At 40.3% G+C, this 15,169-nt stretch overlaps 1 protein-coding gene across 7 annotated transcripts in view; it reads right to left on the reverse strand.

Annotated features, from left to right (window-relative positions):
• The window catches only part of Mak (male germ cell associated kinase), a 52,413-nt gene that overhangs the window by 27,726 nt on the left and 9,518 nt on the right, over positions 1–15,169 (reverse strand). For all 7 annotated transcript variants that reach the window (XM_031358237.1, XM_031358236.1, XM_031358235.1 and 4 more), the window contains 5 exons: positions 9,165–9,219; positions 8,268–8,389; positions 5,992–6,071; positions 4,054–4,186; positions 1,852–2,023 (listed from right to left, as the gene is read on the reverse strand). In XM_031358237.1, coding sequence (XP_031214097.1) covers positions 1,852–2,023; positions 4,054–4,186; positions 5,992–6,071; positions 8,268–8,389; positions 9,165–9,219 — 562 coding nt within the window. The remainder of the gene's footprint in view (positions 1–1,851; positions 2,024–4,053; positions 4,187–5,991; positions 6,072–8,267; positions 8,390–9,164; positions 9,220–15,169) is intronic.

The following is a 15,169-nucleotide window of genomic DNA, read 5'->3' on the forward strand; positions in this document are numbered from 1 at the left end:
AGAAAGCATTTGACAAAATCCAACATCCCTTCATGATAAAAGTATTGGAAAGATCAGGAATTCAAGGTCTATACTTAAACATAGTAAAAGCAATATACAGCCAACCAGAAGCCAACATCAAACTAAATGGAGAGAAACCTGAAGCAATTCCACTAAAAACAGAGACTAGACAAGGCTGCCCACTCTCTCCCTACCTATTAAATATTGTACTTAAAGAGCAATTAGACAACAAAAGGAGATCAAAGGGATACAACTTGGAAAGGCAGACGTCAAATTATCACTATTTGCTGATGATATGATAGTATACTTTAAGTGACCCCAAAAATTCCACCAGAGAGCTCCTAAACCTGATAAACAACATCAGCAAAGGAGCTGGATATAAAATTAACTCAAGCAAATCATTGGCCTTCTTCTACACAAAGGATAAACAGGCTGAGAAAGACATTAGGGAAACAACACCCTTCACAATAGTCACAAATAATATAAAATCCCTTGGTGTGATTCTAACTAAGCATGTAAAAGATCTGTATGACAAGAACTTCAAGTCTCTGAAGAAGGAAATTGAACTTCCTTCAATTTCTCACAAGATGGAAAGATGTCCCATGCTTGTGGATTGGCAGGATTAATATAGTAAAAATGGCCATTTTGCTGAAAGCAATCTACAGATTCAATGCAATACTCATCAAAATTCTAACTCATTTCTTCACAGACTTAGAAAGAGCAATTTGCAAATTCATCTGGAATAACAAAAAACCCAGGATAGCCAAAACTATTCTTAACAATAGAGGAATCTCTGGTGGAATCACCATCCCGAACCTTAAGGTGTACTACAGAGCAATTGTGATAAAAACTGCATGGTATTGGTACAGTGAGAGGCAGGTAGATCAATGGAATAGAATTGAAGACCCAGAAATGAACCCACAAAACTATGGCCACTTGATCTTTGACAAAGGAGCTAAACCATCCAGTGGAGCAGAGACTGAAGGAAGGACAATCCAGAGACTGTTCCACCTCTGAATCCTTCCCATATTCAGTCATCAAATCCAGACACTATTGTGGATGCCGGCCAGTGGATTGTGGACGGCTGACAGGAGCCTGTTATAGCTGTCTCCTGAGAGGCCTCTGACAGTATCCAAGTAATACAGAAATAGAGGCTCACAGCCATCCATTGGACTGAGTACAAGATCCCCAATGAAGGAGCTAGATAAAGGACCCAAGGAGCTGAAGGGTTTGCAGCCCCTTAGGACAAACAACAATATAAACTAACTAGTACCCTCATAGCTCCCACAGACTAAACTACCAACCAAAGAGTACACATGGTGGGACTCATGGCTCCAGCTGCATATGTATAGCAGAAGATGGGCTTAGTTAGTCATCAATGGGAGGAGAGGCCCTTGGCCCTGTGAAGGTTCTATGCCCCAGTGTAGGGGAATGCCAGGGCCAGGAAGCAGGAGAGGGTGGGGCGGTGAGCAGGGGGAAGGGGGAGGGAACAGGGGTTTGTTTTTGTTTTATTTTATTTTATTTTATTTTTTTCAGAGGGGAACCTTGGAAAGGAGATGATGTATGACATGTAAATAAAGAAAACATCTAATTAAAAAAAATTACTACTACTAAAAAAAAAAAAAAGACTCAAACAGTTTTCCCCCATTTGAATCTGGTGGGATGCTGACTTCTTGCAATCTTTATTGCTCCCCAATAAGAACGTAATGTTTGTAAAAAACCACTAAGTATAAAGGTATTCGAAACTGAAAATATAACACATGTTTGCTAAAGTAAGAAATAAGGAAAAAAGCAAAGTAGCAAGTGAGGGACAATCAGAGGCCAGGGACACTCAGGGACCAGGGTACTTACTTTTTTGGGAGTCCCTAACACTTGGCAAATTTTAAAGATCTCATCAACTTCACTTGTCCCTGGAAAAAGTGGTCTAAATGTATATAGCTCGGCCATTATACTTCCCACGGCCCACACATCAATGGGAGAGCTGTACACCGAGGACCTCAGTAAGACTTCAGGAGCACGGTACCTGTGAAAACAGAAAACAGTACAGAAAATGCTGTTTCAAGTGTGATGTCACTCAAAACAGGGCAATGGACAGCAGGAGTCAACTGCTGGCTCACAGTTTCCAAACAAGGCCCATGGACACAGCCCCTTCTGTGTACCAGGGACTCTGGGTGAGATATCTATTTCCTGACCATCTATTTCCTTGTTAGTGGCTAGAAATGTAGAGAAATCGTCATGTGGCTCGGGGTAGGTCTTCACATGGATAATCAGGAAGGTAAGTGCCCTCTGAAATATTCAGAAAGAACTATAGACAAAACCATCATGTGTGCATGTATCCACATGCAGGCAAGGAAAGGAAAGATGGATGGATTGTCCTTGAGTAGAGGGTTGCTGCCCCCCTTTTACAAATTACATTGAAAATGTTCATGTTATCATTACACTTCCTCATATAGATAATACTATTTTTAATTTACAAGAGCAGAGGCAAGTGGCAAGCCCCTGTAACACCCCTGCCCCCAACCCTCACTGATGTCCTTCTATCGAACACTGTCTACCTGAGCCTGGCTTATGTCACTTAACATGATGAACTCCAGCTCAATCCATCTTCCTAAATGACACAGTTCCATTCTGTGTGCGCGTGCATATGGGCATGCATTACTGAGATAGGGTTCCTTTGTGTAACTCTGGCTGCCCTGGGACTCACTGTGTAGATCAGGCTGACCTCATTTACCTATTAGTTTTTTATACATTCACTAACTTTTCAAATGCATACATTGCCTGGGACACTGGTGTGTTCTGGCCTGCACTATGCCAGCAATGCTGGCCACTTGTGCTAGACAGCATATATGTTCGTTGGCTTCTCTTGATAAACAGAAAAGTATCTTTTTTTTTTTTTAACCGAAGGTATATTTTGTTTGCCTTTGAAGACTGTTGTTGGAATATTTCCTTCAAAAAACACGTGTTCCTAATTTCAAGGCTACTGTTACAAAGCACCACAACTTGAGGTGACGCATGCTCTCAGTCCCAGCATTGGTGAGGCAGAGGCAGGCAGATCTCTGAGTTTGCAGCCAGTCTGTCTGGTATACATAGTGAGTTCCAGGACAGCCAGGGCTACACAGAAACCTTGTCTCTGTATGTATGTATGTATATATATATATATATATATATATATATATATATATATATATATATATATATATATATATATATATATATATATATATGTGTGTGTGTGTGTGTGTGTATTATATATATACATATATATGTTATATATATGTGTGTGTGTATTATATATATATGTATATATATTATATATATATGTGTGTGTGTGTGTGTATTCCCTTTCCCTCCTCACTGATCCTAACTTCCTATCTCTTCCCCATATATTATTTTGTTTATGATAATGTACCACCATAAGACATATGTGCACACTTGATTTTACAAATATACATACAGGAAAGTGCACTTAAGCTCACAACTTGCTAAATTTTCCACAAATAGGGCACACTCACAGGTCCAACAACTAGATCAAGAAATGAATGCCATTGGTACCTCAAAGAGTCATTGCATCACCATTGTGACACAAACCCACAGCTTTCCCTAGCCTTACACTCTATACAAATGACTGCATTTAGTAGAAGGTCTTTTTCTGTGTGGCCTCTTACTCTCAGCATTACCTCTGAGAAGTACCATGGTGCTGTGCGCCATGGTAGACTTTCCCCTTCTTCTGCTGAATAGCCTTCCCTTGGGTGGAATGCCCTATGGGCAATTGGGACTATGACATTGATTTTGGTAACTCATACCATTTAACTTATTTGTGTGGCCTTATGTTCCTAATGCCTATGGTAATGTTTAGCACATAGTAGGTATTCAGTGTTATTAAAAGGTTGAGTGGAAAATTTTTTTCCTTCTTTTGTTTCACTAGTGGAATAACCCCAAGCCAGTTGGTCCCTCTCTATAAAGGACATAAAATGTCTACACTATGTTTTAAATACCCAATATGGATCATCTAGAAAGATGTGCAACGTAGGAAAACTTTGACATAAATGTTACCATCTGGTAGACACATAGTCAGTATATGGTGGCTGTGATCTTAATTCTCTTGCAAGTCCAAAATCAGCAATCTTCACTAGCTCTGGACCCATGCAGAGCAAGTTTTCAGGTTTCATGTCCCTGTGAAAAAAGCCTGGGCAAGCAAGAGAGAAAAACACACTAAGTAATCATGTTTATTATTATCGTTGTGTGACTTATTGCTTTATATAAGGATAACCACACCCTCCTATTCAGCAGCTCAGGCTTAGGGGAGGAGACACTTTCTGCGGAGGAAGTAAAGGGATGTGGGAACTTGCTTGCAAAATAATTTAGAGGAAGGTTCACATGACATGGGAGAGCATTAAAAACAACTGCCCATTTGACTTGTAGTTTTAATGTTTGGCTTCAGTGGGTGTGTACAAGGGATAGTTTTTGTTTTTGTTTTTTTTTGTTTTGAGTTACAGTACAAAGGATAGTTAATGACACTCTGTAAGTACCCCCTGGTATTTCTCTACCACCTACAGAATTTGGATGTACTGTTATCACTACTGTGTAACAGACGAGAAGGAAGACACACAGATAGAGGCCTGACACAAGATTCCCTGAGGTTAATCACATATTTGAAAAGTTCACTGGGCAAAAGAGATCCAAACATTTGAACTAATCTCCTCATTTATTTAGCAGTTCACTTTCCCCTGGTGGCTAAGTCTTTGAAAAAGCCAATAATGAGAATCCTTATTATTACTGACTCGATATAAAATAGATGGTCCATTGCAGAGGCTAGTGGGCAGCCCCGAGGGGATGGGGCATGGTTAAGGAAACCACAAGGTCTTTCCTTGTGAGTCAGCTTTAAGGGGGATTCCTCCCTGAAGTGGGCTCAGGCACTGACTTCTGAAGACCCCACCAGGGAAAAGAACTGTGGTTAGTACCAAGGGTTTTTGTGGAGGTTGGAGGCTGAGCCCTCTGGGTTTCAACATTTTTGACCATTGCCTACCTAGGTTCCAAGTACAGCAATACCATGATACAAACCTACACACCTTTTCCACTAAATACCCAAATGGTCAGTGATTCTAACTAGACATTCAATAACACCAAACGTTTCAGATGTCTGAGCCAATAGTTATTTTAACTTGATGGATATACAAAATCACATAAAGTAAACCAGCAAGAGATTCATAGAAAATAAATACTAGCTTCCATTCCACTCATAGATGTAACTACATGCAAATGCTAAGGACAACTATAAAAGCCCGCACGTAGGCACTATACATCATTTAAATCCCTGTGAGCAGCTGTGCTTGATCAAAGGCTTCCAACCCTTTCCAAAATAAGTTTGAAGGGAAGACTGTCATTGAGAGAACAGAAAGGGAACAGGTCCCCAGGGCAAAAAGCACCCCCCCGACACACACACACAAACCCACCAACCAACCAAAACAAACCCCACAGCACCTTCTGTCCAAACAGAACGGCAGAATGCCACAGAAAAACAAAATCAGCCATAACCTGAAATCACATCGCTTGCCCTCTTTAGCAGCACAAAACTGGCAGCACCACTTAGGGTTTCTCCAGGATGGGGTCCCCTGCAGCCTGGCATCATTACCACCATGGCTGCTGTTCTCTGTGCAATGCATAAAACTGGTTACTTTCAACTTAAGTCTAGAAAGAGAATTCGTTCCCTAACCTGCAAAAACTCTCACAAGACAGACTTTTGTTTTTTGTTTTTGTTTTGTTAATGTTTCTCTAGTTGAGTTTAGCGTAGGGGTGTGAGGCAGGAGACTGGTGACCAAACTTCTAAAAGGCCTGTTATAGATAATAGACATCTATGCACAATTATAAAAAAAAATCATGATTAGATGACAAAATCAGACATAACTCTGCAGAAGACACATTATTACTATGTGCGGTCTTGATGATACCCTATGGACATAGGCAGGAAAATAAGACTACCAAGAAACTCACCGTGCTTATGGATAAATGCCAGCCCCTGCAGTATTTGATACATAATATTTCTGATGACGGACTCAGGGAACAGTTTGTTTCTGGAAGAAATGAATAGTCTGTTAACCAAGCAAAACTGAAGAAGGCCAATGCTCTTGGTGCCCGGTAGCCTCTCTCTACTGGCTAAAAGTACATGAACAGAGCTGGAGTTCGAGAAGGCCAATGCTCCTAGTGCCTGGTAACCTCTCTCTACTGGCTAAAAGTACATGAACAGAGCTGGAGTTCAAACTGCTGTAGGTTTAAAGGTGAAACCGCGATTTTCATTGTTTCAGCGATTTTGATGTTTCAGAAAGCCTCAAATCCAACAGCCAATGCCTTATAAAAATATTCAGGAGTTAAAATCTAAACTGTCCCAGTAAGAGGATAATACCCCGGGAAAACTACCAATATCAATAAAAAACTACTCAGGCTTTGAGAATAAGACCTGCATGTTTTAGGTCCCTGTTGTTGTTTTAAGACAGAGTCTTGCTGTATAGCTCAGGCTGGCCTTGAACTTACCACCCTCTTGCCTCAGCCTCCCCAATGCTGGGATTCCAAGCTTGTACTACTATGTCCCAGCATGCTCCAGTTTCATACTGCATACTGATACTATCCAATAAGAATACAGGTAAGAGCTACACATGAAAGCCATGTTTAATTTTTCCAGCAGCAACGTTTAACAGAAAGCAAATGAAACAGGAAACATTAAACTTACTTAAAATTTTTAAGTTTACTTTGACTGATGTATAAACCTATCAAAAGTACATATTTATCTAAATATAAAAAATAAAAAATACATATAATGTGGTATATGAAAATCTTACATATGTATGCACTATATAACAATTAAATCAGGGTAAGAATTTATGTTTCAAACACTTATAATTTATGGTAAAAACTTCAAAATCCCTTCTCCTATGTCTCAAACTGTGCAATTTGTGACTTTATCTATAACCATCTATTATTACACCATAGAAACTCCATTACTTTTTACTTCTTAGATCCCATTTTTGGGTCTTTCTCCTGTCTCTATCTTTCCACTTAGTTTCAAAAATGCATTTATTTCAACATACAATCAGTTGTGAGATCTGGTCTTACACAGCCCAGTGTATCCTTAAAGGTGCTACATAGTATGTACATAGCTACATACTCTGTCTTCTGGTCTTTCTTCCTCCGTCTCCCAAGTGCTAGGATTACAAGTGTGACGTTACCATGCCTGGCTAATATAAAATCATTTATATATTTTTTTCATACTAAGTTTCCAAAACTTGGTGTACAATTTAATTAGCATTATAGCACAGTTTATTTTAATAATTGTAAGGGCTCTAAAGTCATATGAGGCCATATGATAGTGGCTGGCTACTATCTTAGATGTGGCATTTAGATAATGCCCTTGATAAGTCCCAATGAGGATCAAATTAAAGGTACAAAAATTAATTTGTCAGGCCACCAACTAAAATGATCAATACCTGAGTAGTAAAGTGAGAATTTCTTTTCAGCTGGTTACTTAGTTTTATGACTCATTTATCTCTGATGACTTTATCAGCTAGTTTGTGGTGGACAGATGTGGGTGTGTATTTGCTTGTACAGGCCAGAGGTTAGGGTTGGATGTCTTCATTCATCCCTCTCTGCCTTGTTTCTTTGAAACAGGGTCTGCCACTGAATCAGGAGTTCACTCGTTGGCCAGACTGTCTGACAAATGAGGTCCAGAGCCCCGTCTGTCTTCCTCCCTCATTTTAGGGTCACTGCCATCCACCTGCCTTTCCTACATGGCTCCTGAGGCTCCCCATAGCTCGCTCTGAGGGCACTTTACTCACTGAGCCTTTTCCCCAGCTCCTGGCTCATCTTTTCTTCAAAGCTACTTTATTCCTTTCTTCATTTATTCACAACTCTTTATAAGATGCCTGAAAGAGCAATGAAGACAAGGTCTTCAGTTTTGCCTAAAGCCAGCTCGACTCTCGAGCATAAGGCTGCTGATCATCTTCATTTTGAAAGGGGAGGGTGATTAAACGTTTGTATGATGTCTTTGCGTTTGCTGCCGAGGAAATGCAGTGCACTGGAGAGTGGTAGCGATGTCATAGCTGGTTCTTCAGTGTTGAGTGCTACCATTTGATGAGATAATAGCATCAGTCCATTGAAGTCTACCTCGTCAAGTTATAAACCAGCACATCATCAAGGGTGAGGCACTGAAAGAATTCAAGGGACTCATGGGGAAAAAATGGCAGGGAAAATATACTTTTCATAAAATAAAGACGTACCTGTCTTTCATTAGCTGATAGAGGTTTTCTTTCATATATTCAAATATAAAATAAAGATGGTCATTTTCTCTGATAACTTCTTTTAGTTTAATCACATTGGCATGATTGAGTTTCTTCAGGGACTGTAAGACAGGACAGCAGTATAATTTCTAAACCACATTTATAGAGATCGACAAGACCTTACTCATGCTAAGACCTCGGGTACCTGTCTATTTCTTTTAGAGTCATTAATAAGTTACACGTTCCAAGATCTACAGAAATTTAAAAAAGATCTTGGGGCATTCATTGAAAGCAAACATTAAATGATTTAAGCAATGAATGTCAAGTGACAGCAGCTGCTAGCTGGTCATTTTCCCTTTTCTAAGGCAGGTCTAACCTTTTCTTTCTGATTTACCCATGTCAGACACCAGGCAAAGTATCGAAAAAAAATCTCACCCAAGTCACACAGCATAAAACACAAGAAAACATATGCCATGATTTAAAAGCTTGCTTTTCCATTGAGAGTGTAATTTTTGAAGTCATCTTTAAATATAAGGCCTTGCTTTCTGTTCCCCACTAACATGGGAGTGAGGACTTCAGAAATGTAAAGGAAAGGAGTGGATGCAGTAATCTTTAAGATGCGTTTCTAAGAGTCTAGGACGGCAATTCTCAACCTGTAGGTCACTACCCTTTTAGGGGTCGCATATCAGATACCTTACATATCAAGCATTTAGATTATGATTCATAACAGCAGCAAAATTACAGTTATGAAGTAGCAATGAAGTAGTTTTATGGTTGGAGGTCACCACAGCATGAGGAATGGTGTTAAAGGGCTGCAGTGTCAGGAAGGTTGAGAACCACGGCCCTAGAATGATCTTGTGGCTGTGCTCAGATATGGCGTGCTGCTGGCCCCTTTACCTTAACTTCTCGCAAGTTCATACACTCATCCCAAGAATAGAACTTTCTCTTCATCCTGAAATAGATGAGGGAATATTTAGTGTTCAGGACTGGAGGCTGCAAGAAACAAATTTCACAACCAACCTCTGGTGCTCTTGAGTATGGCTTCACTTTAGGTAACACTCTTCCTCCTCTCTGCTCGCATCTCATAGTGCCAGGTCTGGGCTCAGAGGTGCCAGGTCTGACCCACCATTCTGCTTCAACACAATTATGCTGGCCCTGGAGCTTCCTTTCTGAGTGAGTTCCTAACCATTTTAGTCAATTGTGATTTTTTTTTAAAGTGTGATTTCCCTTTGCAAGTTTCCGTTCTTTCTGCAGCTTAAAAGATAAACACTGACGCTATATTTCAGAGGTGGAGTAGGGTGGGAGTTACAAAGTTTGGTAGCAAATTCAGCGAAGGATTTGACCTGACAACTTTACATTACTACTTCAGCTTTGGGTAAGAAGCCATAGAATAATTTAAACCAGGGAAAGAAACAAAAACAAAACAAATCCACAAGTGATCCAAATTTGGACAGAGTGGTCTTCCCTTCCCTTCCCTTTCCTTTTCTTTCCTTTCCTTCTTTTCCCTTGTGGGATCAGGGTGGTGGGTAGGATCTGACCCCAGAGCCTTTGAAATTTTACTTACCCTCTCTCATTAGGGACAGCAGATCTCTGATTAGCATGATAAAGTAACTCTGCCACACACACAACAGATAGGTTATATTTTTCTTTTTTAGACTGTATTTTTATGTGAATGGATTTTTAATCATCAAAAGAAACAGGAGACAAGAACTACTCTGTGCTAGGCAAGAAGGTGTCCATTGTGCTCAAATACGGTGTGTTGTTGGCCCCTTTACCTTAACTTTCCCAGCACTTGGGACAGAGGCAGGCAGAGCTCTGGTCTACATAGTGAGTTCCAGACTGCCAAAACTGCATAGTGAGACCTTGTCTCAAAACAAAACAACCTCCCCGACACCAAACCAAACCAATCCAAACCAAACTACCCAACAAAGTCCTTGACCATATTTATTAGTCTGACTGTGTGATGGTTGGTCTTCACAGTCAACTTAGCTGCATTCAGAACCATCAAGGAAACACACCTCCTGGTGTGTGTATATGAGAATGTTTCCAGAAGGATGCAACCAAAGAGGGGAAAACACATCCTGAATGTGGGTGGCACCAACCCATAGGCTGGGATCCTGGGCTGAATAAAAAGAAAGTAAAAAAGAACTGAGCACCAGAATTCATCTCGCTCTATGCCATAATAGCCGAGGTATTAATGTCCAGCCTGTCGTCACCTTGCCTTCTCTGCTATGACAGACTGAACCCCTCCTCCAACCAAGAGGCAAAAATAAACCTTCCGTCCCTCAGTTGCCTTTGTCCAGTATTTTATCACAGAAAAGAGGAACTGACACAATCTACAGATGATTTATGGATCACCAGGAAGCTCAGACTTACTCAATTAACTGGGCTGATTGCTATAAAGCAGGGCCTCATAAAGTTATAGTGCACATATGGGAAATCGGCATGGGATTGACAGCTAAAGGAAGGTCAAGGGATGACTGCACAGCCTGGGCACAAACCTTTGCTCAGCTGCTCATGGATGTTCGGCCTTGGATGGCCTCTCCGTGGCTCAAATGCCTTTCCATAGAGACATGCTCCTGTACTACAAAGCATATTGAAAACTTAGAGGCTATTCTTATTTTATGAATTATCTTTGAGTCAGCAGGACATGAAGAGTGTCACTGCTAGTACTTTAAAAGTACCCTTATGGAACCAGAACTTCACTGAGACTCATCCAGGCCCTAAGGGAGCTTAAGAAGTGGCTTACTGAACTTCACAACCTACTCACAGGTACTCCTCAGGGAGATAGGTTTCTAGAAAGTTTTTACTTTCCAAAAGATAAGTCTAACATCATGGCTTTAAAGTGAAAATCAATTCAAATAAAGCCATATAAGAAAACTAGTTTAATAAAATGATTACACTATCCCAAAGTGCACATTTGAAATGCCAATTCTTTCCAATTCGATTTCAGAAGTGTGAAAGTATCTTGAGATTGGTGAGATGGCTCAGTAGGGAAATTGCTACCAAGCCTGATAGCAGAGTCAGAGACCCCTAGACTAATGGAAGGAGGAAATACCTGACTCCCACACGCTGTCCGTGGACTTCCATGGACACACTGTGGCATGCCATAATAGTACACACAATATATATATATATATATATATATATATATATATATATATATATATATATATTAAATGTATCTGGTCTTCAGAACTCAGGTAAAAACATATCCAAGGTACCTTTTATAATTCAATAGACACTGTGACTTAGCTCTGACTTGTACAATCTTAACTCTTCTTTCAGGCTTATTAATATGGTACCCTTTTTGCTTCAATACCTTCCTAAGGGGTGTCAGTGTCATGCTCCAGCCGGTAGATAGCTCTGCCAGATAGCTCTGGCCCATCTGTGCTGTCTTCACATGCTTGTCTCCACTCAAGGGACTGTCCTAAAATCCTGAGTTAGGTTTTCTGTTTCAAGTACTTTATGGACTTTTAGTTCTAAAGATCTGCAACTCCTTCCCTGGGATTCCAACTTTAGGCTCCTCCAACTCCTCTGTACCACTTCCTCTCACTGCTCTTAGCTACTCAGCTCCTGTGATTCCCTAGAAATGTTATTAGTTGAAGTATTCTTCCTTCCTCCTTAAAATAATAACAGCAATAATAATCCATGAAGTCCACCCTCGATGGAAGTCGTTCTCAACCTGTGGGTTGTGACTCTTTTGGGGGGTGGTGAATGACCCTTTCACAGGGGTTCCCTAAGACCATCTACATATCATTTATATCAAATGTTTATATTACAGGTTATCACAGTAGCAAAATTACAATTATGAAATAGCAACAAAAAATATTTTGTGGTTGAGGGTCACCACAATATGAGGAGCTGAATTCAAGGGTCTCAGCATTAGGAAGGTTGAGAACCACAGCTCTATGAGAAGCCTTCTATGATAGTTGGCTGGCATTAGTCTTTGTTCCCAAGATTAATCTTCCACTCCACTCCCCCCATTTATGTTGTAACTTGTAGATTCTTAGCAATGTGTTGGTCTTGTCTTCATTTTGTCATGAGCACATATATAGTAAATATATAGTAAGTGTGCAACAATTAACTGTGCTGTATGAAGTTTTTCTTTGTTTGTGAGAAGGTGTGTGTGTGCATGTGTGTGTGCATAGTGTCCTGTGTACTATGTAGCTAATGACAACCTTGAGTTTCTTATCTTTCTGCCTCCGTACCCTAAGTGCTGGGATTACAGGTGTGTACCACCACACTCATTTTGTATATCAAAGACAAAACGCAGGGCCTTGGGTATGCTGGGCAAGCTCTCTACCAACTGAGCTACATCCCCTGCACAGGTGCACAAAGACGTTTTTACTATGTGAGAAAAATAAATCCCTATATGTTATTTGGGTTAAGCTTTTGGCATGTTATTTGCTAAAAAGCACTCCTAAATACTATATTATGGTTCCTTCTCTTCCCTCGGTGTATCTGACTTCTAGTAGGTGAGTTCTCAGTGCTCCTGAGCCTTTACTTAGATCTCTCACCTGAGACCAATCATCCTTGTAGGAAGCTAAAAGGTATAAACAACCACTGTTTTTTTTCTCCCTCAAAGAAATTACCAATATTTTGTCATCTTAAAGTCAAAAGATGATAATCTTCCATGATACTACAACACCCAGTCCCCCATGTTAATCTTCTACCCACATCTCCAAAAGCCAAGGCCATGAAGAATATTGTGTCTCTTCTTCCAGGCATTTTGAGATAGTTTTATGAATGAGTCTGTTTGTGCATGTACAGACAGTTGTTGGCACATGTATGTGCATATACAGATGTGTGTTTCTGTGATCCCCACACTTCATTTCTTCTGCTCTGTCTCCTTGCGCAGTTAGGATCTCTGAAGAGATCTGGATCGGGAAGAATGGCAGCAACTGCTTGGCATGAGGAGCGACTTTCAGGGCCCTGCTCCCGGCCTTTCCCACCACCCTGATAAGGTATATAGGCTCCATCATGTTATGGGGGTTTCTCTTCATTCCTGTTTGTTGAATGTTTTAAAAAACTGATGAGTTGGTATTAAATTTCCCTAGGTCAATTTAATAACCTTTTATTCATGTTAGTCCATACTATATACTTACTTATTTGGTACCAATGGGCAGTTGGAGATTTATTATAAAAAATGCTATCATGTACGTGATGTTTCAGATAGGGACATTTAAAAGTACCCGTTAAAGCACTTATCTTTTAGATTTTCATTCTTTAGTGGACTTTGTCTCCAGCAGCAATGTCACGAGCATGTTCGGGCTGGTCTCTGAAGAGGCCCAGGTGGAGAGGAAGTGAGATCGTTGTCCACAGTCAGCACCAACTTGACACTCACAGTTAAAAGCCAGGCTGTGCTTGGGTTACAATTCATGCACTAAAGTCCTAAACCCCAGGATTTTATATATCTGTGTGGCAATATTTGAGGAAGTCAAGTTAAAGTGAGGTCATTAGGCTGGTCCTGATATGGCAGGCACCCTTATAGCAGGGAGAACCAGACAGAGACTCGGAGAGAGGAGAGAGTGGTCAGAGCAGATGCCTTCCTCACGCCTGTAGAAGGATGCACCTCTGCCAATGCCTTAGGGACTGAGGACTTTTAGGATCCAGAAATTTATAAAAATAAATTGGTCATTTAAATCTGGGTGTGGTGGCACACTCCTGTAATATAAGTGAGTGTGAAGTGGAGGCAGGGGTATTAGTTTAAGCTCTACACAGTGAGTTTAATGCCAACAAGGCATGAATGAATGAATGAATGAATGAATGAATGAATGAATGAATGAAAGGAACTGGGTGTTTATTTAAGCCACTCAGTCTGTGGAACTTTGTGGATTGGAAAATACATGGCCCGTTATGGGATGCATTGTGCTTCCTCACTCCTAAATTCCTATGCTGAAGTCCTAAACCCTCAAATTGTGACCATGTTTAGAAATACAATTTTAGTTTTGTTTGTCTGAGTTCTTTGCTATTGTTACTGTTTTGAGACAGTGTTTCCCTAAGTAGCCCAGCCTAGCTTTGAACTCATGATTCCCCTGCCTTAGCTTCTTGTGTGCTGAGTACTACTGTGCTCATCTGAGATACTCTCTGGGAGGTCATTAACATGCAGTGGAATTGTTTAAGAGAGGACCTAGACCTGTACGTCCATAACAGAAAAGGAGAGTGCCCTGCCCCCAGACACACAGACACACACACACAGACACACACAGATCAGGACACACACACAGAGGAAGAACATATGGACACACAGCCAGCCAGCTCCAGGCCACAGAGAGAGGCATCAGAGGCCAGCCCTGCTGATGCTCTGAACTTGGATTTACTGTCTTCAGAAATAAATGGCTGTTTAAGCCACATAGTCTACCAGGTAACCATATCAGACTGAAATAGTGAAACCAACTGAGAGAGGATCCTTCAGTCCAGCCAAACTTCTGACAACTTCAGCCCTGGTCCATTTCTGAGTTATCTCATAAGACATTAAGCCAGAACCACTCAGTAGGCACTTAATTCCTGATCCACAGAAAGAGTGTAGTAGATTAAGAAATCCTAGCCTCATTTTAAACTATCAAGATTCAGGGTATTTTGTTATGTAGCAAAAATATAATAAATCAAACATATAATAATTAATAGTTGATTCTATTTACTCCCATTTATACTCAGGAAAATAGCATATCTCTTTCAGAATTGAATTTGACAAGTCCAACCTTATTCTTAAAGAATTAGTAAGTTCTATTCTGTTGCCATGTTTAAACTTAAGAAATATTCATTATCTCCAGTTTTGTCCCAAATGTATTGGGCATAAAGTGCAGGGAACTCAGACTTACTTGGCTTATTAATGCAATATAGACTTCCCTTCATATAAGTGTATTCCTTTTTGGTAATTCTATTTTTTCTAGAACAGT

The sequence above is a fragment of the Mastomys coucha genome, unplaced genomic scaffold, assembly GCF_008632895.1.
Source record: "Mastomys coucha isolate ucsf_1 unplaced genomic scaffold, UCSF_Mcou_1 pScaffold7, whole genome shotgun sequence".
NCBI lineage: Eukaryota > Metazoa > Chordata > Mammalia > Rodentia > Muridae > Mastomys > Mastomys coucha.